Raw genomic sequence first — 26086 nt, 5'->3', positions numbered from 1 at the left:
ATGTTGCTTTTCCTTTTCAATCTTATTTGTCTTGTTTAATCTACTTTTACCATGTTGAATAAAATAATTACAATTCCATCTAGAGACCTGTAAATCTCAGAGGAATTCTCATAAGGTATTGCAGGCAGAAAGTGAAAAATAAGCCTTTCTTACCTATAGAATGGCCTGCCAGGTAATCCAAGAGGATCAATGAAAGCCCTTTCTAGCAACATGAGCTGATCATTTAGTGATCTGACAGCAAGTAGGCTAAAAAGAAAACAGGAATATGTTAGTTACACAGTGTTTGGCCCACTTTCATCCCATGCCCCAGTATACACAGCTCTTGATTTATGAAAGACAGTAGATCCAAGATACTGTACAGCCCACTAAAGCCAGCTAACCTGCAAAACAGAATTATGCTGATCTCTACTGTGAGACAGTCTGGTTCATAACCTGAAAGTCTCTTAAAGTTGTTTTGAAAGGCCAAGGAATAGTGTCAAAGAAGACAGAGACTTTCAGGTATTTCCTCTCATGTTGCATCTGATTCCTTTATCTCCTTTTCATTAGAATGCTTAGGCATCATGTTGCATCTTTTCCTTTGTACAACAGCTTTCTGAAGACCCTATTTTCCACAAAGCCAGCCAGCTGCAAATTACTTCAATAAAATCACATTTATTTTTATGTGAAACCACAACATCTGAGAAACAGGAACCTCGTGATGTTAGAATCATCTTTTGAGTCATCCAAGAATTGTGTTTTTCTGACAGCAGATTGTAAATTCCCTAGAGCAGAGACCATCTGTGTCTGTGTGCTTTGAATGGCTCTGAGCATACTACTGATGCTTAACAAATAAAAGAACTGTGAAGATTATACTGAATATATGTGGGTTTGGTAGTTTACATCCAAATTAACATTGCAAAGCTTTGAAGGCATTCACCAATAAAAAAAGGGTAAAACTTCTATCACAGTAAGGCTGGAGTAACTCAACTACCACCAATGAAATTATTTCAAGTTTACATTGGTGTAAATGGGAAACGAAATTGGTTGGTTGAATTAAAGTTTAGATTTAGGCCATCCATCAATGAAACCATTTTGAAAATGCCACATATATGTCATATATCATAAATGTAATATTTTACATAAGAAATTATTGTTAAGTCATTTATCTTGAAAGTTGCTGCCATTAAAAAGATGGCTTTTATTCTTACTTAGTCTTCCATAATGGTAAGCTAATGACTAAATTAGATTCTTCCCAAGAAATGCAACATACATATATGTATGTACAAAAGAAAGTTTGGTTTGTCATTCTGGCCATGGCCTACAAAGAAAGTGCAAATTAGTCAAATGCAAATTAGACTTTTTGGTATAGGTGGTGTACAGAATTTTTTGAAAGCTCATCAGAAAGCTTACCACAACTACAATCATGGTATAGCTATTTTTTTTTTTTTTTCGATAAGTGCTACCAGTATCTTGAAAACTAGAGTGCTGGCAAATGAAGACTACGAATCAACATTCATCCTTTAATGATAATCCAGTGACAAAATCTTGTGTGTCTCTGCTTAGAGGGAGTTACATACCTGAGCTGTCTCTGCTTATGCTAACTAATATTCTAGTTATATCCATGTATCATTCTGGCACTGCTCCTCAACTAAAACCTGTCAAGAATTGACACTAATTAGCTGGACACTTTTTGAAGCTGACATGCTAGATTTCCAGGCTCTGCAGTGTCTGACGTCCACTAATTCAACATTTCTATATTTTGTTTCCTAGAGTAACCAGATCCTTAAAGACAAGAGTCCATAAGGATTTACAGTGAAACAAATGACTGTCTGTCATCTGCCACCAAGGTTATTCAGGGGACTAAATGCAAGTGAAGTCTGTGCCCTCTGAGTTCAGAGGACTACATGGAGTATTTGACTGGAAGAAAAAAAGAGTTAAACTTACTTATTGGTATCTATTTGTTGCAGTCTGTCATGAAAGCTAGCAGCAACTTCTGTAAAATTCTCCACAGCTGAAAAGAGAGCATCTGGAGGGAGCAGGAAGGAAGTATTTAACTTCAAATTCCAACATACAAATCAAATTCTTCAAATTAAAGCTTTATCTTTCAGTGTGATCATGATCTGTCAGTTCTCACTGAATGAAAATCAGATGACCCCATATTTCTACATTAAAAACTACATAATTCTGTATGAAAATTTGCCTTGGAGACAACAGAAATCAGTATTTATGTAAATATTGTTTATTATTTGCTACTTGAAGAATGTACATAAATACCAAAAACTAGAGCATGGATTGCCAGAAACAGACTGTTCAAGTAGGTCCAGGATTTTATAAATCACAACAACCTGTGTTTTACTAGTATGTACCTCCACACATACAGAGTTTTGAGAAAGACTGAGAGTACGTCTGCGTGTGTGCACACATGCACACACATACCTGATATTGGTCATTCGCAGCCAAGTTCTAAACTGAAGATATATAATGTTGCAAATAAAATAAAGGCTTCTCAGGTAGTGAGCGCACTGTGAATCCCTATAACATGAAATCAAATTTCACATGCCAGTACACGATCCCTGTTGTGGCACAGGGCTGAACCATTTCTGTCTGACCAAGCCATGAGGCAAACTTCTCATGGTGCCTGCACCTGCCATCATGAGCACATAAACTGAAACAGAAGAAGTTCTGATTAGATATAAGGAGAATCTTTTTACCCGAAGGACTGTCAAGCACTGTGGACCACAGAGGTTTTGTAGGCTCTGTCCTTGGAGGTTTTCAAGACCAGATGGAATAAAGCTCTGTGCAACCTGGTCTGACCTCAAAGCTGACCATGCCTTGGGCAGGTTGACCTAGAGACCTCCTGAGGTTCCTTCTAACCTGAATTATCCTATGATCAGTGTTGGACAGAGAATTATCCAACACTGCAAAGCAGTGTTATTATTTTTAGGGACCAAGACAAAGATATCTTGTTGCCATCATCAGTGAACCATGAATGTGAAACTGTGTCAGCTCTACTTGGCAGTCGCATAGTCTCTACATAGGCACACTAGTGACAAAATATCCACATTTAAATTATTTGAGGGTGTGGCATTTGTTTTATATACTGTTCATTCAACACAAGGTAAATACCAGGTCCTGACTAAGATACGCATTAAGATAAGGCACTGCTAGCATTAACAGAGGAGTGTGATAAAAGCCTGTACGTACCAAAGGATACACTGTATGTTGCCAGTTCCTCTTCATGATTCCTTGACAAATTATAGATGATGTGAGCATAGTTGCTGACAGCTGATGCATAATCTCTACAGTCGAAAGGAAGCACAATGGAGTTGGCCAATTCAAAAACCAGCCCTCCCCGTACCTGAGCTACTGTCAGATGATTCTTGAAAGTGGGATCATAAAATCTCTCCACAATTTCATAGGTTTCATAGACAGTGTGGTAAACTGGATAGCTGCTATATTTTTCCACATTCTGAAACAAACAAAACCATTATTCAGCTGTGGATACTTCAGCTTTGCTTGAAAACCTTTGCTGTGGGATTCAAGGCACTGTAAAATTCAGTGTTCAGGTCACGTTAATCCTATGTAGCTACTACAGACAGTCGAATGAGAAGAACTGCTCAGTGGTGGCTCTCCTGGACATCAACCTATGATGAACAGTTGTTTGGAGAAATCTCTCTCCACTGACCATGTAGAGCCTAAAGAAGGTAGCTAAGAACAGCCAAATAACTTTTAGTTGGCTAAATTAAAGGTGAGATTGCCCTTCCTCTCTTTGCTTGGATCTCAAGTCATTCCTCTTTGTGTCTTTGGATACACGTTTTCAGAGGAAAACACCATACTGAATAGATTGCTCCTTGAACATCTGTCAGTCTCATCCACATTACACTCTACAGTCAAACACGTATTTTCCATTAAAAATGAACCGGTTTGAGTTCAGAACTTCTTATTACAAATCATTCAGAAGTCATCATAAGGCACTTATAAACCCTTCATCAACCATAGGTAATTTTGAGCACGTCCATTTATCCTGAGCAAAGTTCCTTTCATCTGACTGACACCAAGATGACCTATTTAATAAATATTTGTGTTGCAGTAGCACACAGAGTTCTAGTAATGAACTAGGGCTCCACTCTGACACACTAAACTGAACTCCAAAAAACTGGCAGTCTAAATGGCTCAATTACAGGTGATATTATTCAGGCAGTTACAGGGGAGACAAAATTACAAAGACACAAACTTACCAAATTTTTACTGTAACGTGCTCTCCCTGAAGCGATGCCAAGACGTTGAAAAAAGACTTCGAAGTCATTTCCAGAACCCAGTTTATTTATTCTTTTAACAAGAAAGAGGAAAATGCCTTGAGTGACAATACTTGAAGTATAATTTTAGTTTGCTTCCCAGTACTGTGGCAATTCTTTATTGTGCAGTCACAGTCACTATAGTCTTTCCTTAGTACACTATTTCTGTCAGTATACCATGAATTGCTTGTGACCCCTACATTACATGCACCTGATCAACTGCATTCTTAGAGAAGCACAGTCATCATTCTCAGGGTCAGAGAAATCAAACGAGAATTTAACTCACTCTAATCATTGAGAAGACCCAGTGACCTTCCACCTGTTGAACTTCCATTATCCTGAGCTCTCAACTCAGAGAAATCAGAACAGTACCAGCATGGAACAGAATCAGTCTGAGATTCTCTAGAGAAAGCCTGGTAAATTTGAAGGCCAGTGTTGTAAAATCCTGTTTGGTGTGCTCCCCAGCCACCCAAACTCGAAGGCCTTCCAGGACACAGGAAGCAAGTTCAAGGAAAAGCTGCTGAGTTAGCATCCTGTGTGCCTGCTGCTGGCTTCTGCATACTACCCTTATTTGTCTAAATCTCTATAAACTGCTTTTATAGACTTTTTTTTTTTCATATATAAAGCCTCCTGTTCATGCTACAAAGGCAGGTTCACAAAGCTGTTGTACAATAGTGTATCAGCTGCAAACAATAAAGCTCTGAAATTTACACCAGCGGAGAATCACACCATTTCTTTTAGGTGCTCAGTTTTTCAAGTGGGTATTTCTTTAAAACCCACACTTAAAAACCCACACAAGTTATAATAATTTTTGCTATATCATTTATTTTCTTTTGTCACTGACCTGGGGACCTCTTTATATTCACTTGATGGATTTTTTTTATACCAGCTCTCATAAAGAGATTTTCCTTCAAACCCCTCATCAGGACTTGGTATCTAGAAAAAGTATTTTGTAAAAAAAGACAAAGGGTACAATTTTAAATGTTACCAAGCAACAAATACACAACCTGTGATCACATAAAGCCTATGGCTTTAGGGCAATGAATAAGTCACAGTCTTAAGTCCCCCAACCTTTCTGCATTTCCATTTTAACATTTGAAATGTATAGCGCTTTCCAGAGGAATAGTTTATTTGCTAAAACCGGTAATTTTAGATGGCAGAAAACACAGGGAAAGCAAAACGTTTCAAGTCAATATTTACATTCTGGTATTTATTTATGAGATTTTCAGTATTTAAATATTCAACACACAAATCCCTCACAAACCCCAAACTTTTTCTTTAACTTATGCAGGAAATTTCAGTTTTGTTGTGGATTAATTCAAAACTGCTTCTACCTTGTTTTAGTTCACAAAAAGTTATTTTCATGGCTGCAGCAGTAATCTTAGAAGGTCAAAGTGTACAGTACTTGGGGATTATGTCATCATAGCTTATACAGAGGTATATAAACCATGATCATCCTAAAATTTGTTCCTATCACTCTGACTACTTTCCAGATTACGGAGCAGGTTAAATATTGAGGCTATTCTTTCACCTTTCCTTTTTATTGGCGGGCTGATAAGGTTTTATAATCTTTAATTTAGTAAAGATTATAGATATTAATAATAGTATATATATGAATATCTACTATCTAGGAATTACCTCACAATAGGAATCAAAATAAAACTAATATATTTGGGGTTTTGGTCATAAAGCTAATTGTTCATAGACCAGTGTTAACAGTGTTAACAGCATTAACAGTTTTTGCCACAGATTAACTTTGATGGGATCACAGGGGATACTGCTTCCTGATCAGCATTCTCTTCAGACATCAGCTACCAACAAGTTGTGGTTACATGCATTCATCAACATTTGTTGCTGCTTCTCAGCTCAAGGAAGGGTTACGCAACCGTGTTTACTGGTATTTAGGTCAACGTTTTAATGAAGGCTCTTGGTGTCCAAGCTGAGACTCTGCTGACCTGATTTTCTGACTGTTCTGACCACCTGCACTTAGCATATGTTACTATGGGAACTACAGGTGATTAGCACTTCTGCAGTTCAGGACAGAAATATCTTTATCTGGCCACCTAATTTTACAGAGTTAAATTTTATTTGTTGTTTTTCAATTGCCAGAAAATTATTATATTGAACTACTGTATTTCCTTTACTTTTGTACGGGTCTAATGCCAGCTTCCAAGAGATAACAAATTATCAACCCCGGAAAAGGGAGGAATGAATATATACAGCAGATGAGTGCAGATATAGTAGATTCATAGACTATATACAGTAGATGAATGTACATTATTGATATGTACATAAAATACACAAAACGAAGACTAATGCAATGTTCATGCTTTAACTGAGATGAACATTAAAAAAGAAAACAGAAATAAAACCCCCTTAGTGCCAGCCTCTAAGACCTACTGTCAAAGCAAGGAACATCTTAACTCCTAAGATGGTGAGGTTATATACTGAGAAAGGTCCTTGCCTTTTGTGTGCCATGCAAATATGTGTGAGAGCATCACGGTCAGAGCCCATGACTACCCAACAGAGGACACTGAAGCTGAGCACATTGACCAAACCTGTCATATCATGCTAAAAACACTGCTGTAGCGGGCCTAATTTCTTCCCCTGCCTAAAAGGAGTCAAAGTCTCCACTACCATAGGCACCCTAGTAGTTGGACTGGGCATCCAGGTTTGTGCTTGTTTCTGTCCTCTAGCTCATGGTGGGTTTTTATTGTTTTGTTCTTAGAAGGAATACTTTCACAGGAGGGTTGGAAAAATCCCCTAATCCTGAATAGCTAATAATTTAAAGATATAAGCTTGAATCCCTTTGCCACTCCTGGGAAAAAGCTCCAGTTACTTAGCTACTGACTTTAAAAGGGGTGCTTCAGTCAGGAAAGAAAGAAACATATTGACACCATATTTTAGACACTGGGCCCCATCCAGTAAGTGAGCACTGAACATACTGGCTAAAAATCTCAAGCAATATTACCTCTTTAGTCAGACTGTATACCAGTCTGTACATCAGTGGTGTGCAATCCACTCGTAGTGTGTAGTTTCCTGGAAAAAAGGAAAAAAAATATGAAGAAGCAAGTTTTACTCAGCTGAAACCTTGTGCCATTATTTGTTAATAAGAAAGGGACTAGACAGCTACGCTCAAGGAACAAGCTGATTCCCCCTGTAGAATTCTCCTGTGAGCTTGTCAGTGCAATTGTATTGGTTAGGATGAATAACAGCCCAGCTTCTGAAGCAACCATTAAGAGCTTTCCTATGTCCCTGTGTTTATTACACATATTCTAAGAGGAGAAGCTGACTCTAAAGATTTGCCATAGAACTGCTGACAGAGGCACAACACTTCTCATCTCTCCCCATGACTTCCTAAAGAGTGTAGCTACTGTAAAGACTTCCCTGAAGTAACAGGAATATCTGAAGGATACTTTATGATTCTGGGTCACAGTTTCTCCCCATATCTACTCCTGAACTAATGCAACAAAATTGTCACATTGAAACTTTCACGGATCTCCAAGCCAAAATGCCTCCCAGTCATCTGGATACACTATCACTATTCCTGTAAAACACAGGTCAAAACTACATACCTTCGATGGAGGAATCTGCATTGATATAAGCCACTCCCCGTGCTTGCAATACTTTGGCATTTTCCTATGAAAAGGAAAAGAGGAAGAAAAGGCTGATGAACTTTTTTTTTTTTTCCTCCGAACTATTTTCCCATTCACAGAAGTAACGGCTGTTTCAGGGAAAGACATCATATACTGCACGGAGCCATATATTCTTGGAAGTTCAAAAGGAAATGAGAGAGAGAGAGAGAGAGAGATTCTCTTTGAACACTATTGGTTTACCTCAGCCCACTCTGTCGATCCTAACAAGCCAAATTCCTCTGCATCCCAGCTTGCAAATATCACTGTTCTCCTTGGCCTCCATCCTGTAATAAAAGATCATGAAAACTGTATTACAGAAATAAAGATGGCTTGTTACATGGTAAATAGCATGAAAACGAATGTCATGGGGGGGGTGGGTCATCTTTTATCCTGATCTGTGGGGAAAGAGGTGTGTTTAAGGACCTTTAACACCAACTTCTTCACTAAGCTAATCTAGTAATGGTTTGCTTATTTTGTACTGCAGTGTTGTGCCAAATAATGTATTCTTTTTCTTCTCTCAGCTTTAATGGGAAGAGAATTGTCTAAAATTTAAAATTCTGAAGAAGGAAAAATGATGTGCTTGTGCACAAATCCTTGAAAGAAAGCTTTTCTACTCTTTTTTGCTCTGTTCAATTTAGTACACATTGTATACCAGTGTCTACTTTGACAGAAAGTGTTTGGCATGTTTTCATATCTATTATTGAACTTCTTTGACCTGTCTCCCAAATGCCAGATTTCAAAACCTAAGGAATTCACTGTAACTTTGACAGACCACCTTCAAAACAATGATGTTCCACTTGAAGTTCTGCATTTGATTTAAACCCAGGCCAAATAGAAAAGGCTCTATTGCCCTGCCTCTCTATCTCTGCCCAGTTTTATTTGAGGCTACTGGTATCTTTTCCTCCCTTTCTCTTTCACCTTTTTATTTATTTTTTTTTTTTTCCAGCTTGCATTCCAAAGACAGTTTCCCCTGACATCAGTAAGTGGGAAGGAATGGAAAGAAAACTAAATGTCAGTAGGTTTTAACTGTAATGGGTAGGCAAAAAAAGCTCTTCTAGCACAGTATTTGAGTTATGTCAGAGCTTCTTTCCATGGGATGTCAGATAGGGAAATAGCATTTGCTCTGACAGCAGCAGAAACTTGGTACAATTGACATTTGTTCCTATTCTAATGTAATGAGATATTTTTAACCATTACCTCCTACTATGTTTGCACAGCTCATTCTCTGCATTACACAGACATTTACTCTTGGGTTTGTCTCCAAACTACAGTCAAGTGCTGAGAAGGCTCTCAATGTTGTCCTGATGAAGTCTTGATCAGTCCACCACAGTTATATAGTGCCACTGAAACAACCAGTCTGACCAGACTCAAACACACGGTAACCAGTTGTACATAAATGCCATGTTTATTTCAGTATCTCTCATTATATGTTTTGTTTTTGTGTTACTTTCTCTTGAGTAGAAAAGTACCTCACATATACCAAGGGTGTAACTGGAATTAGTTAACAGCTGCAGAGCAGTGTGCTTATTCGAGAGATCAGATACACGTTTAATTTTAAGCATACTCTTAAATCTCAGAGAAATCAATGGGCTCTGCTGAGAGCAGTGATTCTGGTGTGCTTTATTCTTTCATTACCTTTCCTTTTTAGTCTTCCAAAGCTCCTCACAATCTCATGAACCACAGCTGCCCCACTCTGAGGATCAATGCCACCAAACACCCATGAGTCACGGTGGCCTCCCAGGATGACATATCTATCTAGAGAAATTAATTATGGAGGTTTACTTAGAAAAAAATTTTCCTTCCATGAAGATGTTAATTGGAAGCAATTTCTACTTTTCCTTGTAGGTATCAGACAACAAAGCTTAATAGTTTATAATATACATGATATAAAGGCAAAAGATATTTTAAATCTCCATTTTTCTGCATTTTCAGCCAGTGCTAAAGAATTTGTCAAACACAAAAACTTGATCCCATAAGACTTAAAACCTCTTAAATTCCATAATGTTATTTCTATTATTAGAACTACTTCACCTTTCCTCTAAAGGTAGAAGCATCTTGCCATATTTTACAACAGTGTGCTTCATGGTAAAGTTGATCCACTAATTACATTTGTACAGCATGCCAACTCGCAACATTAAGGTGTGCTGAATGCAACATTTCTCTGAATATATATGTAGTCAATCAAATCATGACAAAGATGTGATTAATATGATCAAAGTCAGACTAGACATCTGTGCAACTATAATATGGTTGTGTTTCAGGCAACGGGGAAGTGCTGCAGTTAGAGGTTAAATGATGTGTTATCATCCTGGGGATGTCTATATATCTATTCTTTTAGAGTGTAAAATCACACTGGTTACAAGAGACTGTAAGACAGACAGTGACTGTAAGTCAACAGTGGTGGATATGATGTGTTCAGGTGGAATGCAATATCCATTCCTGTTTTAGTAGGGAAGAATATCCACTTAAGAATATTCTTTCAATTACAGAGTTACTTGCCTGAAGACAAATATTTCTGTCTTGGTTATGACTCCCCCTTGAAAATCAGCATTTACAGTGAACGTGCTGACATACCCTAAACCATATGAAAGCTGGTGCAATAAACATTTCAACACCAATGATCATGTAGTGCAATATTTCAGAGAAAACCATATTCCTCATTTCTCCCTTGTAACTATGAAGTGCATGTAGAGGTCACTGCACACTCACATTACACCGAAGACAAATGACTTTACCTGGCTCCACTGTGCCTCTGATGGTACCAATCACATTGTAAATCCTTCTTACTTCACTGTTACTATGAATGTGCATTTTCACCTTTCTAGTGTATTGGGAAGAAAATCCAAAGAAAATCCACCAGATTAGATAATAAAACATTTTGACACCTTTCAAAAGTGGAAAATATAAATTGTAAAGAAAGCATTTTGGCCAAATTTACCCTACATTAAACTAAAATAAATCCTGAAAATATTACAGTGTCCTTTTTTTCAGGATTTATACCCGTGCAACTAAGAACACCATTTAGCCCTTGAAAGCTATGTACTATTATCGATGTCAATAAGTTTTATACAGATAACAGGCTCAGAACTCCAAATTCAAAGACTTTTGCTAGTAGTTAATTTTTAAATTCAGAAGAGTGAAAAAAAATTAAACCCATCTAATGTTAAAAAGGTAAATAGTTCTAATTATCTAGAAGTTGATGCAAATCAGAATTGACTCCAGCACAGTCAATACCGATGTGGCACCTCAGGCAGCAGAAAATCCTGAGGTGTATCAAGAGACTTTCTTTGTGCGTTTATCTACAACACAGCTGGAGGTGCAACAACTCATCCTCAAGGGTTGTCTGTATATTTTTCAGAAATATTTTTTCACGTGGTATGACTAAGACATAAGGAAAATGTCAAATGGTTCAAATTAAGTCAGAACAATAGCTCAGCCAATATTGAAACACCTGGACTTTAGTCTTAAACTGTAATTACTAAATCAATTTTTAAAACAATCTGAAGCAATAAAAATTACATTGTAGTGAAAACTTTTTTTCTGGAAAACTTGACTTGTAGGTTAATACTGTTTTATATAAGACAATAGGTAAGACCAGAAACTGGACCTGCATGAATTTTAAAAAGACAACAAATAAATTCAGTTCTCAAAAAAATAATCAGTCTCATCTAATAGTTTGTCAAAGGCTAGATGTTTTTAAAATTAAACTGGTTCAAGACTGGCTTGAAACTAAGGCAATTCAGTCATATCCATCCAATCAAGATGTAAACCTACTGAAGCTTTGCACTGAGCACATTTCAGCCCAGAAAAATGGTCATAATCAAAGGAATGATGCAAATCACCCCATCTACTCTACCTTTGGTCAAATTCTATTGCTCTACCTGTTTTTCTCTGATCCCAAGCATGCTTTCCTTATGAAACAAAACTGACCTTGTAGAATAATTTGTTGTGAAACCAGGACCAACGTTGTAAGACACATTCAAATTTCCTTTCCAGCTACTATGCGGTGGTGCATATCCTCCCATATTACTATTGATAAAAAAAAACCCAAAACATCATTATTTACAGACATCTCACAATAGCACCAAACACAAATGAAGAACCAGGAACCACACTTTGTTAGGTCACATGCACACACAGACCACAGTGACAGTAATTGTCTTAGAAAATGTATACTGCAAGTTTCTACAGGAGCATAATCTGTGTTTTCAGCTACACTAATACTAGAAAATAAACATAGAGGAATAGTCCTGAGCACTGAGATCAGCTTGGAACAGCCTACAGCTATCCTGGAAAACAATGTTGGCCTCCAAAGGTTTTGCATACAAAGTGCCTCTTTTAAATGGTCCCTGGAACTTTCTACTGCCTTAAAATGCATTTACATTTGAATTAGCAGAGAGTAACTTAGACCATTCTAACAGTTTAACAGCATAGGCAGTTGTCTTCCAGTGCCTGTCCCTAGACACTGTTTAATCTGGCAGCGTAGACAGAGTTGATGTCTTTCAATGATGTCTAAAATTGGAGAAACGTGATCATTCCAAGTCATCTTTTTTTATTTCATTGTCAAAGGCAAGATGTTTTTTCTCAGTTAACACAACTGGAAATGCAGTAATTCAGTGGATCACAATCACCCATTCTTACCTATTCTAAAGGATTTATACTTTTGACATGAACTTGTAAGAAACCCACACAAAAAAAATTAAAAAGTATGCTGGATGTTCTGGTTCTTATTAAGCAAAATATATTGTAAATGAAAGCATGTCCTTTACTGTAAATGCATACTTCAGTCAAACTGTATTCCACAGAAACTTCATCATCTCTTCAAGTCCTCAGTATATTTTTCATACAAAAATAGAACGGCAGGAATATCCAGAAGTTATGACTTCTCAAGACAAAAGTGAAAACAAGAAGCCAGTACTTTTAGAGGATTTAGATTTCATTCATAATTATTAAAACCAAGTTCTATAATTATTTACAATTACTGAAGAGAAATACCTAGCTACATCGTATTTATACGTATTAATCTGATCTACCACTAGCAGTTGGCAGTGGAAAAAAGAGAGGTTTTTAACCTATAACTTTATTATGATAAGAAGATATCCTCATAACAGTGACGACCAGAAAGTTTTAAAGAAAAGACAGTTTGGAGATATATTAGACCATGAAAGTTTGAGAGGAAATAGGAAAAAAACACTAAAACAGTGTTAATGAACATCAGGTATGCAAAAACACCAAAGACAGTGAAATTCTGCCTCAATATAAAAATAAATAGCTTCAATACTTCAGAGGAAACCTGCACAGAAAACCAAGACAGAATTTTTTTTTGACTCAATATTCAAAGAGTCATCATACAAGAGCAGAATGATTTCTCATGTGATTTAGATGTAAAATTCCTATACAAATACATACCCAAGATTATGTTCACTTACTGCCCTAAACACTTGTCCATGGTACTGTTGCCAACCCTGGCATTTCCTGCTCTGTATCTCTACAGTTCATACAGATGGTACATTTTTAGGGATATGGTACACTTGTAAACTCAATCACACCTTAGTTTTTTCAGAGAACTAACTTGGGGTGTCAAGATAATTGTGAATTTTAATGCTGTCCTCTGGCAAGCTCGTAGCCTGTCTTCATGTCACTTGCATGTTTAGTAAACACACTTACTTACAGGTAGATGTGTATTAAATCCCCTACAATACTGCAGACTTTCCTCACTGTCCTTATTTTAGTTCACTAGCATAATTTCATATTTATGCAATGTAATACACCTGATGAGAGAAAGCACACACCTTCATTTAACAGAGGACAGTACAGACACTGTCCCATCAAATATGCACGGTAAGTATTTCCCTGGACAAATGAACAACTTTGTTTGTGGTCTTTTTCACAAGATAGGTATCATGCCATCCTCAAAAATTTTTGCTTTAATTCAAACTGAGAGGCACTTTATAACTTCAGTTTACTTGACTGATCATGATATATTGCAGATGATCCTTTCCACATCACTCTGCATGTATCTGATATGTAGTAACAGATAACAAGTTTAAGTCCTACAGAGAACCTAATGACAAATGTATACTATTTCAACAGCTACAGTAGAGCACGGTGCAAAAGTGTTTTCCATTTCTTTTCAAATACTTTAATAACTTTCAAATAATAGTCTGCTTAAAATTCCTCATGTCTCCCATACACTTACCGTAGTAATAACTCGGCATCATGATAGCCAATGGGATGAACTGGAATTTTTGGGAGACCTACACCACTGGCTTTGTCTAATCGGTAGGTGTACTCTGAAAGCCAAAGACAGATATATTCATGTTTACAACTCTCAGAAGAAATCTGTACAGTTCATAGCATAGTCCTAACACTGGAGTCAGGGATAATTTCACTTTCCTCGAAGTCAGGCTGACATTTCTTCAGTGATTTAATTTTTTATGTTTTAACAATATGTTTTCAGACACTAACAAAGGTTCTCCCCTAGTGTCTGCAGACATGCATTTAGACCAGGCTGGAAATTTTAAAATTACTTGTTAATTTTTATCTGTTGAAAGCTTTAATATAGAAATATTTCCCTCTGTGGGGAAGAACTTCAGACTAAGCCACAGATAAAGAATGAAAGCAAAGGGGAAGCCTGTAGTCTGCTGCCTGGAACATTCAGCTGGGAACTAAAAAATTTTTGTCAGTTGATTAGAGATGCAGATGAAATCTTATACACTGGGCTACTGAATATGCTGGTTTGCTGTTTTTATTCTGATAAAGCTCGGATACAAATCATGGGGGTTTTTACAAATGAGAATCTGAATTTTCACAATGTGGACAAAATTTGATGTTTTCAAGCCAGCAGGTATGGAATAGTTTCCTCCTTAAAACAATATTCACAGGGACCCTTGTTGAGGAAAGCAGACAGGGATTCACCCCTGAGATCACTGACTCAAGCAGGAGGAACTAGAAACCTTTCTCATAGTCTGCCTCTGCCATGCTGCTGTTGTGAACACATATCCTCTTCCAGCTCATGCTGTGCTGGCTAGAGGTAACTTTCCCCATCAGCTAGGGACTACTCTTCTTGAGGTGACTGCCTCCCTCAGATATGCTGGCTCAAGTGCTAGCATGAACGGTTATTAATGCCTTTCAGTCAAAATGATCTGGGTTAGGTGCTAAATGAAACAGCTCTGGCAGAGCTCAAATAAGCAGCTGAGGAAACATGAAGTGAAGGTGACGGTCCAGTGGGGAATGGTCATCTTCTCAGGAGCCTCAGCTGCAACCAGGGTGATATGAGTCACAGCATGAAAGATCTCAGCATTGCCAGCAGGGGCTTTTGTGGAAGGAAAGGAGCCTAAATCCTACAGAAAGGAGAACTGCAAAAGCAAAAAAATCTGTGAGCTGTGCAGCCTAGCTCCTTGCTGCCTTACTCATCAGAAAGAACACTATGTTCTTTCTGTTGTTGAATACTTATGTCATGATCTCCGGACTCATTTAGGTATGTCTGTGAAGTTAAGCAGCTCAGCACTGCACTGTGTGGCTCCCTTAAAATCCCTTCACTTTTTCTCATGCACCATTTGCAGAAGCGGCCTACTGACATGAAGCCCAATGCTGCCTCTTTTGAGCAACAGAAAGACCAAGAAAAAATGTGTTTTGTTCCAAGGGAAAGAACATCCCCATTACCTTCACTCCCTTTCCAGAAACCAGACCTCCAGAGCATGACTTCTCTAGTGTGACTCACCTTTTGCAGGATAACCTGGCGTCAGGGGATCCCCTGCCCCATTCAGGTTTAACACATTTCCACGCTGGGCTCCTCCACCTGGCAGATTCCAGCCATTTGGATAAGGATCTACTCCTGGGGCGTAGTAGTCAGCAGGGTCAGAGTACAGAATAACTCCCTTGGCACCTGCCAATTCAGCATTCTTCACCTGCAAAGCACATCTCTGGTCCCTATTGAGTCCTTCATAGCTTGACACGAGAGTTCAAGGGGCAAAAGAAAGTATTATAAATGACAGTGATTACTCCTCAGGGCCTTTTACAGTGCTTGAGCTAAGTAAAAGGCCCCTAACTGTCTCATATCATAAAATTTCCTGAAAATATATATACATGCATCTGGTTTCATATGATAGTAAGAGGTTTGCTATTGCTTTGAAATTTAATTAGGAAATAACTGCAGTGACATGGAAAACATCTCTCACAGTATTACTACATAACCTGAGTTTGTATTCTGTCACCCAGACCATTACAATCAACTGACTATTGAAATGTACACACCATGGATAGAAAAAACTGTATCACACTGATGCAACCTTATGTTTCAGTTAGTAAGGTATTTACCTTATTTACCTAAATGATCTCTGGAAAGTATCTCAGGGTTCAGAGTACACAGAAAGAATTACTGGAGAGCTTGAAACTGTCTTTGGCTGTGAACAAGACTAACTCTAAAGAGCATGTATCTTATGCTTATTATGGCAGGAGGATTGACCTGCATGCTGTTTTGATTTAAAAAAAAAAAAGTGTTCTCATGCGACTTTATTATTGCATAATACTCGTTGGTAGAGAGTGAAAGAGAGAAAATGTATGTTATTCTGACATCCCAATCTGTTTTGCTACTAGACATGACAGTGATGTGTAGTGACTGAGTGACAATTAATCCTCAACGGTTTTAAATTTGGGTATTTTAATTCAGAAATAACGTACCTTTTTTTAGAAATACAGTATTTGCCTTCATCCTCTATCCTATTTTTTCACACCATTAGGAAGTTGGAAAATAACAGCACAGTTCTCCAGATTTTATACAGGCTAATGAATTATTCAGTATATAAAAAGTCATTAGAAATGCTACTGTTCAGAATTAACATACCCTCCCTTTGACTCAACGGGGGCATGTAATTTCCAAACCACAGTACAATCACACCTCTAGATATTAGTAACACTGATGTGTTTGTATTTCATTTTAAGAAAAGATTCACAGACAGCAATAACTTCTTCAATTTTTAAGTCTTTTCTGTTCAGATAGTATGTTTAAGTGTGGTGAACAATTTAGTGAAAATATTATCTGACCCAGAATATGAGTTACATGTCACTCTTCACTGGTGAAAATGGTATGTATACAAACCAGTGAGTTACCCATTTAAAAGCTCACAGAAGATTAGTAAACAGCATATAATAAGATCTGGCATTCCAGCAAGGAAATTCAGGGTTGGATACCCTTAGGTAACTGAGAAATACAAATTATAGTCCTGCCCAAATTAGGGTCAAACTAATTTTTGTACAAGAGCCAAACAGACTTAAAATAGACTGTCTTCTTACATCTCTACCGAGGAAATAACTTGACCGCATGCCTGAAGCATGCACATGATTATTTCCTTTCCTCTCAGGCCATGGAAATCTGCAGAAATCTGTAGTTTAAAAATATTTATATGATAGGGATATTTAATAAACAAATATAGAATTTAAAATAACCTCCATATAGTTATAGTCTCTGCCTGGTGTACAGAAACTGTTATAAAGAAACACAATATAGGTATCTTAACGCACAGCAACAACAGTCTAGTTCAGAGTTGAAATGTATTTCCCAAGAATGTTAGTAATATTTTGGAACAATTTATAGTATGAAAATGAATATTAAAATATGTAACATTTTCCAACTTATTTACTTTTTATCCTATAGATTTATTATATATATCTAATATATATTTTGTATCTTCTACTAAAGATTAATCTTTGAACACAGCTATATGAAAACTCATTATGCTAAAATCTCCAAAACACTTTAGGTTAGTGTTTCAGTCTCTTGAAATCAACTGAAGAACAGCACAAATAACATCTTTATATAGTGCATTACCTTATTTCCTCTGAAGATCTTCCCATATCTGGCAATAGCAATCTTTCCCGTACAGTTAATTCCCATTTCACGTTCTAGCTTAAAGAAATCCTCAGTGCGGCCATAATTCACATACACTAACTCGCCCTGAGAGAAAGAGGTAGAATTTGGAACAACAATGTCAGTGAGTATGACAGAAGGAGTATGTGATCTAATAAGAGAATAAACTGGGAAAAATGAGCTCTGGGACTGGCTCCAGTATGAATTCTTTTCTGATCATGAGACAATTAGGCAGGCAAATGACTCCTAATGAATTTAGTCTCCTACCATCCAAAGCTGCCAGACTTTGTCCACAATCAACAATTTTAAGATATGACTTCTGAATCAGAAACTTAAAGTGACCAGAGTACAGCATTTACTTCTCTTTCTAGTCTGTTTAAGCTGTAGTCAGTCTTAGACAGCTGGAGGTGTTTTGGACCCAGACACCACAATAAATATCAATTGTATTTTATGCATAAAGTGAATGATGCCAATATCCTATGAAATTCTCAGGACTAGATTCTTATTCAGTACGGTAGAAGCTACAGGTGGTTGACTGTCAAAATAAATATACCTTTCACACAAATAAAGTACTCATCATGACTGTGTTTCAACCGTGTCAACACTTGGTGTGTGGTTCATCTTCTTTAATGTTAGCTACCTAAAAGTTTGTGCATTGTCTGAGAAGGTCCTGTAGTGCTCTCCATAGACAGTAAAGAGCTGGAAAGTTCTCTGAGAACTCACCCTTTCCAGGATAATTCACCTCAAATCTGTTTTAAACACCTATTTTAGAAAGGAATAAATTGAGCTCTGAATACACCTCTCATCTATCATACGTCAAAGACTGTTTTAGAGTAAATGCCTATAAAAAGCCTCAAAGACTGGTTAGGGAAGATGCCTACAATTTTAGACAACTAAAATTAGGTGACAGGAAACTCTTCCTTAGTGCATTTCTCCATATTACCAGACACCTCCAGAGATATCTTCAATTTAATTTCAAAAAGGTATAAACTTTAAGTCTCTTATACTGATAAAAATTGCTGACTAGACATTCAGGTGGTCTCATATAACAGCATACAGCATGTCCTGGTAGACTGTGGTAAAGTCATTTTGACTGTACTGGCTTCACCAGTAATTTTCTCAAATTGCAATTTCTTCTTAAATTAAGCAAAATGAACTCAGAATAAATTAATGAAATTATGGGGATTCTATTTAAATAAGTCAAACTTTTTCAAACCGAGTAAGATTCTGGTCCTTTCTGTTCAGAGAATAATTCTTAAACATGTGGATTGTTCTTGGGGAGGTTTTTCTGAATTTATGGAGTAGTTTTCCCTCTCAGTAAAATCAAGTGAAGTCAAGACAGTTCTTCCAGTCTATTTAGATTAAGTAGAAGGGGAATTTGGTCCTCCATTTTAACCTAATCTCTTTAAAACATCTTGTACAGAATGCCTACATATGAAGGCTATTGTATTTTTAACAAAATATACAAAAATGTTGATTTCAGTAGTTTATCTTACATAATCACAGAGCTGTAATGATAATAATTAATAGCAATCTGCAGGGTTCTTACATTCAGGGCCCTTGTTCTACAGTAAAGTGCAAAACAAGTTAACATATGAGAGTAACATTTTATGGTGAAAACCTGTTCACGCTTTTCGGGGTTTATTTAAGTAATGTCTTTAAGTAGAATCATCACATAAAGAACAGTTCTGATCTTTAGAAGAAGGTCTTATAACTATAGCTGAAATAAAGTATATAATCTGTATTCATAGCATTTTTCCTGATGTTGCAGAATTTCTATTTACTCAATCTCTAGATTTCTGAAACTACATCAAAAGGTGCTTATTTGAAGATTCTGACATTACTTAATATAGTGCATAGTAAATTAGGCTTTCTTAATTAAATTCTTTTAGCATCTCTGAAAATTCTTCATCTTTAACTTTCATTAACAGTACTAAGAACTACATCAATGTAATAAATTTATCAGAGCATTGTGACAGTTTTGTATCATAATTTCCTAGTAATGTGAATAAATCCCTTATGTTTATAGAACTATTACAAAATGCAAGCTTTGAGAATATAGTGTGGGCTAATAAAATGTCTTGTCTGGGCTCTTTTAGCGTAATTAGAGATCTAAAGAACACCTCTTACTTGTGACCATCATTAACTGAATGGGAGTACTTTTGCAATCACTGAAAAAGGAAGTGAAGAGCAAAATTTTACCATCACTTATGATGCTAATGTTCCAAACTACTACTGCTGTCTGACAGAATATGACTTCACTACTTTGACCACTTTTTGCTAAATATTTCTGTTAAAAAAGTTTCTGCTCAAAACATAACTTTTTTCATCCAACTGATTATTGGGATTTGGTTAAAATACACCACACAGAAGAAACTTACATTTTCTGAAAATCTGTATGACAGACCAAGATATATTCCCTCTTCCATCTACTGAGAACCTGAAATGAATGGGAACTACTTCTAAATCTCTGCAGGGTCTCACTCTAGCAGGCAGGTAGCTACTACCCCAGACTGATGGTATTTAACCTTCAAAACACAGTCACTGCCACTTATTTTTAAAAAGCAGCTGCAGGAAAAAGCAATAGTGCTAGCAGTGCCAAATCACATTTCCACAACTCCCTGATTATAGTGCTCACTCAGAAAATGCGTGAGCTGCTTTCTTGGCTTCTCTTAGTATGAAGAACTCTAACCATTTCTCCCACATTCCAGGAAGGTAACCTACAGTTAGACTGGGAAGCATAACTGACATCTTTCCTACCGGTGACATGTCAGGTTTTGAACTAAAGCCTAAGACCCAGGAAATTCACATTATTCTATACTGCTCTGTGCTATTCTGTGCTATGCTATGCTACACTACATTACACTATGGCATTCCCTCTTTTCTATTTCTGTTACTTCTATTTCTGTCTCTACGTCCATTTCTCTTACTATTCTACTACGTTACCTGAGGCATTCCTTGGGCTGAAAACGCACTGTAGGGTGGCACCACATCTCTAACAGTCTCATATCCTGGAGGAGAGGGCTCAGATAACGATGTGTTAAAAATCTAGTGGGAAAGAAAAAAAAAAAAATTAAACCAGGCAATATGAAAAAGAAGTCCTGTCTATTCAGGCACATTTCACATGCATTTGCAGTTTAAAGGACTCTAGTTTAAAGGAGGAATGGCCAAAACTCTAGCAAGCACTGGGCATCCTTTTCAGTAGGCAGGTTCAATGTTGTGATCTTGCAAATCCCATCTCCACCCTTCACATGGCAACCTGCTTAAATGAACACAGGGTCCCTTAAGGTGACCTTAGTATAGCAGATAAGAGCAGGTTAGATCATAATGGTAAAAACTGCTTGCATTCTGGTCATCCCTGGAGCTTCTACAGGCACTAGAGCTACTCTGTAATGAACTGATGTTACTTGTGAGAGTACGTCTCGAGGCCTAGACTCTAATCTTCAAGAAACTGAATTTAGCAGAATCACCAATACTGTATAATGAATCAATGCAAATAATGATGCTGACCATGATTGCTTTCCTCTTTCTAAACAACACAATAATTTTAAAACAATTGAATTACATCAAGTAATTCTCTTGTATAATTCTCCTTTAATCCATATGTCAGTAAGCTAAATGAATCATTAGTATTACTAGCACATATATTACAAAACAAAAATACAAAATATAAAAGCAAACTGGAACCTCTGATTTCTGTGCACTTGGGATCAGGCCCAACACCAGTAACAGAGGATAGCTTTCCTTCCCAATTTTCCCAGGTGTATGAAGGTGATTTTGTTGACTGGTTGCAAAAAACGCTGTTTTCTGTACCTCATTTCCATGCTCATCAATTATTGAGATGTAGTTGGGCTTAGTATCATCAGGGTAAGAGAGCAAGACATCATAATGAACCAGCTGAACAGAATCCAAACCAAACTCCTTCCACTCAGCTTGGACTTGCTGTGCCAGATGCAGATTTTCCTTTGTTCCTGCTAGGTGAGGAAGCTGTGTAAAATTGCTAGAGAAAAAGAAGCAATGAGTCAGGATCAGACATGGTAGGTAATAATCAGAACTCTTAGCCTAGCTAGAAATAAACCCCTCTAGAGAGGACCAGGTGTACCCAGGCTAAATAAGTACCCAGACTCCTCTGAATCTGTTTTTGCCTGTCTTATACATAAGTTAAGGTAAAGGGTTTCAGTCTGTCCCGAGCTATTATAGGTGTTTGCATCTTACTCACAGTGTGGCTTAGCACAAATGGCATGAGGACATCAGCTGTTGGGCCTATTCTTGCTTTACTTGTCCTCCAGGTGACCTTATACCAACCACTGCTATGCATAATGAAACTGGCATAATGAGACTGACCTTCCTTGTGATAAAAAAAGATTAAAAAAAATAAAGTACAATTATCGTTGTGTATTTTATTTAGAAATGTGTGTAATTACTCTGATCCCTACTTTTAATTAACTATTCTCTTTGGATCCCACTATTTTAATTAATTTTTGCATTGATTTATCTAAAAGTCCTTTCTGAGTGTGTCTTGCTGGCAAACAAGAGAAAGTGAGTTCACAGTGGCTTACAAACAAGGAGCACAAAATCTCAACAGCTTGTGACTCGAAAGTATGCAGCATGAAAAACAAACAGTGAAAGATACCATAAATAGTGAGCAACCTATTGTCTGAAAAGAAAAAATTATCCAGATCATTGACAAAGCCCAGTGGTGAAGTGAGCTGAAGAAACTCTGAGCTGTATGAGGTTGTCATCATGATGTCTTCATCCTGTCATATGACCATGCCATCAACATGCCACAGAAGCATGTGTTGCACCAGCTGGTGTTAATAAAGGAAATTGAATCTTTGATAAGGAAGGGTTATAAGACTGGAAAAAAATTTTAATTCTTGACTTTGAGTGAGAACAAAGCCATCAAACAAAGCACTTTGAAAGAACTATATGAACAGAACGGAACAGAACAGAATAGATCTGATCAGATCAGATCAGTTAGAAGGGACCTACAAGGATCATCTACTCCAACTGCTTGACCAGTTCAGGGCTGACCAAAAGTTAAAGCATGTTATTAAGGACATTGTCCAAACGCCTCTTAAACACTGACAGGTTTGGGGCATCGACCACCTCTCTAGGAAGCCTGTTCCAGTGTTTGACCACCCTCTTGGTAAAGAAATGCTTCCTAACGTCCAGTCTAAACTCCTCCTGGCACAGCTTTGAACCATTCCCATGTGTCCTGTCACTGATAGCAGGGAGAAGAGATCAGCACCTCCCTCTCTACTTCCTCTCCTCAGGAAGCTGTAGAGAGCAATGAGGTTGCCCCTCAGCCTCCTTTTCTCCAAAATCCTTAGCAGGGGAATGCTGCTAGATAAAACCATGTTCCTCTGATAATGTCAACATCGAGTATTACCTAGTACTAAAAGTCCCTGTTACACTGACAGTACCATTTTCTGGATGATATACTGAACCAAGAGCGATTATGTGTTATTGTTAGAGCCAACGCTGTCTTCTGTAAGAGTTAGGAATGCTCAAGTCCCACGTTTTCATTAAAATTTGACACATGCAATAATGTTCTCCTGTATTATATTCCTATTTAACTGAATATTGTTTTTCTTCATTTCCTCTTCTGCTTGCTGCCTGTACTGGTAGTTCTGAGCAGTGGCTAAGTATCTGCCATATTTCACCACAGAACTGCCCCTGTGACAAGTAAATGAGGTACAATGTTTCCTGTTGGCATAGAGACAGAGAGTTTAGAGGACAGAAAGCAGTCCTTTTACAGAGCTGTTTAACAGCTGACTTTGTAGGAGCCAAAACACACGTTATGACTGTAGAAAATCCTAAATTTTTAGTTTTCAATGTTTATATAGTCCAGGGCATGACTGTTACACAGTAAAGAGAACGTACTTCCCCACTAATTTATTTGCAATAGTTTTTGGTAAGTGCACTTAAAATGAAACCAGTAGTATTGCCAAAATCTTATAAACGGAAAATGTTTTTCCAGGAACTTAGTTTTGCAGCAAGATACAACTTCATCCAATGTAATCAGGCTGGGAATTTAAGGCAACCCCAAATTTGTTGATCACTCCTAAAATAACTGATACTCTATCATCTCCTTTACACAGAAAGTAAATTTCTGTCAATAAACTATGACTTCTGGTCTATTACTGACTCAAATAAAGACATGCTTTTAACAAATACTATACTATCCTAAGAAAAAAAGAATCAGTTTACAAGATCTCCAAAATAAATAAAAAAACCTACATCAGCTTCCTTGTAGTTAAAGAGCCTAAATTAGAGAAATTTAAAAATTAATTAATTAAACTATAATAGATTTTTAACATATCTATATTGTCATCTTTCACTGTTTAAATTTTCAGGAACAAATATTAGCAGTTTTGTTTCTAGGATTTAATAAAAGAAACAAGAGTATATTTTAAATCACCCAATATAAAGGGTAGATGAAATGAAAAAAAAAAAAAAAAAGGAAAAAAACATGGTCTTGAAATGCTTTAAGACTATTAGATTTATTATTATGAACAGTCTAAACAGATGACTAGCTGGTATCTAGTATGTCTATTCTAGTTATTCACTGTGCAGAGGGAGAGAGCTTGGAAACATATTTTTCTGCATGCAAGTGAGTACAAAGTCAGAATGGTGACAGATTTAACACATAAATTTGGTCATAGTATAATAAAGTGTGAAGGGAGAGTAGCAAAGTTATTAAGGCCTAAGCTGTAGAAAGAACTAAAGGCTCAAATACTGGTATGATTTTGTCTCTTACACTGATATACTCCTCTATTTTCCATTTAATCTCTCCTGATTTAAGTACATTCATACTGCCTAATTTGAAGTGAATGGTTTTTCCATAAAAATCAATGGAAGATAAATGTTGTAGACTGAAAAAAGACACATAAGAGAAAGGCTGAACCTCTGCATCATTGTACAAGCATTCACCAAATGCTGAGCAAGAGCTTGGCCAGTTTTTAATTACTTTAAGTACTGAGATTACTGACAACTTCAACTGTTTCCAAGAGTAACAAGATTGAGAGGAGCTGAGATGGACTGTTTTGTCCATCACAGTTCACTGGGACACATTAGATAAAACCTATGGCCAAAAACCAGCATCACTTTGTCTGATGGCATCCTGGGCTGGTTCCTGCTTGAATTTTTCTTTTTTGGACTGATTAGTGTACACATCACTTACTAAAGAAACTGCTTGATGTTTTCCGCTTTCATTTCAGTCATAAATGCCGCCTTCATGTCCTCATGAGGACTCACAGATGTATTCTTTTCTGTAGGTTTTGCAAACCAGCCTGTACAACACAGCAAAATACAACAGTAAAAACATTACAGCAATATTCCCATGACACACACCGTTTCTTCTGGGTATCATTGCAGGATTTTCACTATGTATTTTACAACTGTTTTTATCTCTACACAGACAAGCACAACCTAATGCAGGCTGCACAGCGATGGCAGTGGCAGTCCCCCACACAGTAAGAGAACTTATTTGCCTAGATAGATATTGAGAGGAATAAAATACTATATTTATTCATCACGGTTATTTTACTGTAGATGCTAAGGCGACTTATCTATCTTCCTTTAGCACCAGAACATCATTCTGTCAGTCATGTCAGTCACATCAGCCACCTCAGTAATAAGGCAGCAGCTATACAAAAATGCACAGAAACACAGACACCCTTTGTAAGGAACAGATGTCTTGTAACTCCTTTCTCACTCTCTGGTCTGTCTGGCTCTTATTCTGGAATCCTTCCCTTACTGTGCAGGCATTACCAGAGTAAGTGATGAGAGGAACGCCTGGCTAGAAAGTGTTTCTGACATCTGTTTTTATTTTTAAGTCAGAGGCTGGACATGTTCTGTGCAAATGCAGCAGCAGTTACACGGGCAGTGCAAATGAGAGAAGTGGAGGGGAGCAGAGAGCAGGTAACAAGCTGGCAGTACTGAGGCACTAGTCACTGGCACAGCAAAAGGCTCTTTTCCACACCAGTGGAATTCCGTCAGGGCTATCCAGCAGCACGAACCCCAAGTACATACCAAAAGGCATTTCACAATACAAGTGGCTCTTTTGTTTTCCTTCCACCCCCAAACTGATCCTGATCCAAAGGGGAGGTAGGGAGGGGAAAAGTTGTGGCAGTAACCCGCAGGCCTGCCTGCCTGGGCCGGGGGGAGGTGGAACATTAAAGACTGTTCCCCCGCTCCTGCCCGCGCTCCTCCAGCCCTGGATTTACCTTCCCGCCCTTCTGGGCCGGGGCGGTTGCAGTGCAGTAGGGTGGAGGGGCCAGTCTTCTGTGCCCTCCTCGCAAACC

General features: G+C 37.5%; 1 protein-coding gene across 1 annotated transcript in view; it reads right to left on the bottom strand.

Moving 5' to 3' along the window:
• Positions 1–25092, bottom strand: part of LOC113476470 (glutamate carboxypeptidase 2-like) — a 31685-nt gene extending 6593 nt beyond the window's left edge. Inside the window, exons 1-17 of the mRNA XM_026842109.1 lie at positions 24964–25092; positions 21591–21777; positions 20724–20825; positions 17739–17864; positions 15633–15819; positions 14109–14202; positions 11840–11938; positions 10645–10730; positions 9545–9664; positions 8111–8193; positions 7850–7913; positions 7246–7313; positions 5119–5210; positions 4218–4308; positions 3184–3448; positions 1924–2005; positions 154–246 (exon numbers count right to left, since the gene is read on the bottom strand). Of these exons, the coding sequence (XP_026697910.1) occupies positions 154–246; positions 1924–2005; positions 3184–3448; positions 4218–4308; positions 5119–5210; positions 7246–7313; positions 7850–7913; positions 8111–8193; positions 9545–9664; positions 10645–10730; positions 11840–11938; positions 14109–14202; positions 15633–15819; positions 17739–17864; positions 20724–20825; positions 21591–21777; positions 24964–25019 (1895 nt within the window). The 5' untranslated portion in view covers positions 25020–25092. The remainder of the gene's footprint in view (positions 1–153; positions 247–1923; positions 2006–3183; positions 3449–4217; positions 4309–5118; positions 5211–7245; positions 7314–7849; positions 7914–8110; positions 8194–9544; positions 9665–10644; positions 10731–11839; positions 11939–14108; positions 14203–15632; positions 15820–17738; positions 17865–20723; positions 20826–21590; positions 21778–24963) is intronic.
• Positions 25093–26086: the final 994 nt, after the last annotated feature.

Source organism: Athene cunicularia (assembly GCF_003259725.1).
Source record: "Athene cunicularia isolate RWA chromosome 1 unlocalized genomic scaffold, athCun1 chr1_part1, whole genome shotgun sequence".
NCBI classification, from domain to species: domain Eukaryota; kingdom Metazoa; phylum Chordata; class Aves; order Strigiformes; family Strigidae; genus Athene; species Athene cunicularia.
This window is presented reverse-complemented; position numbering and strand designations above follow the sequence as displayed.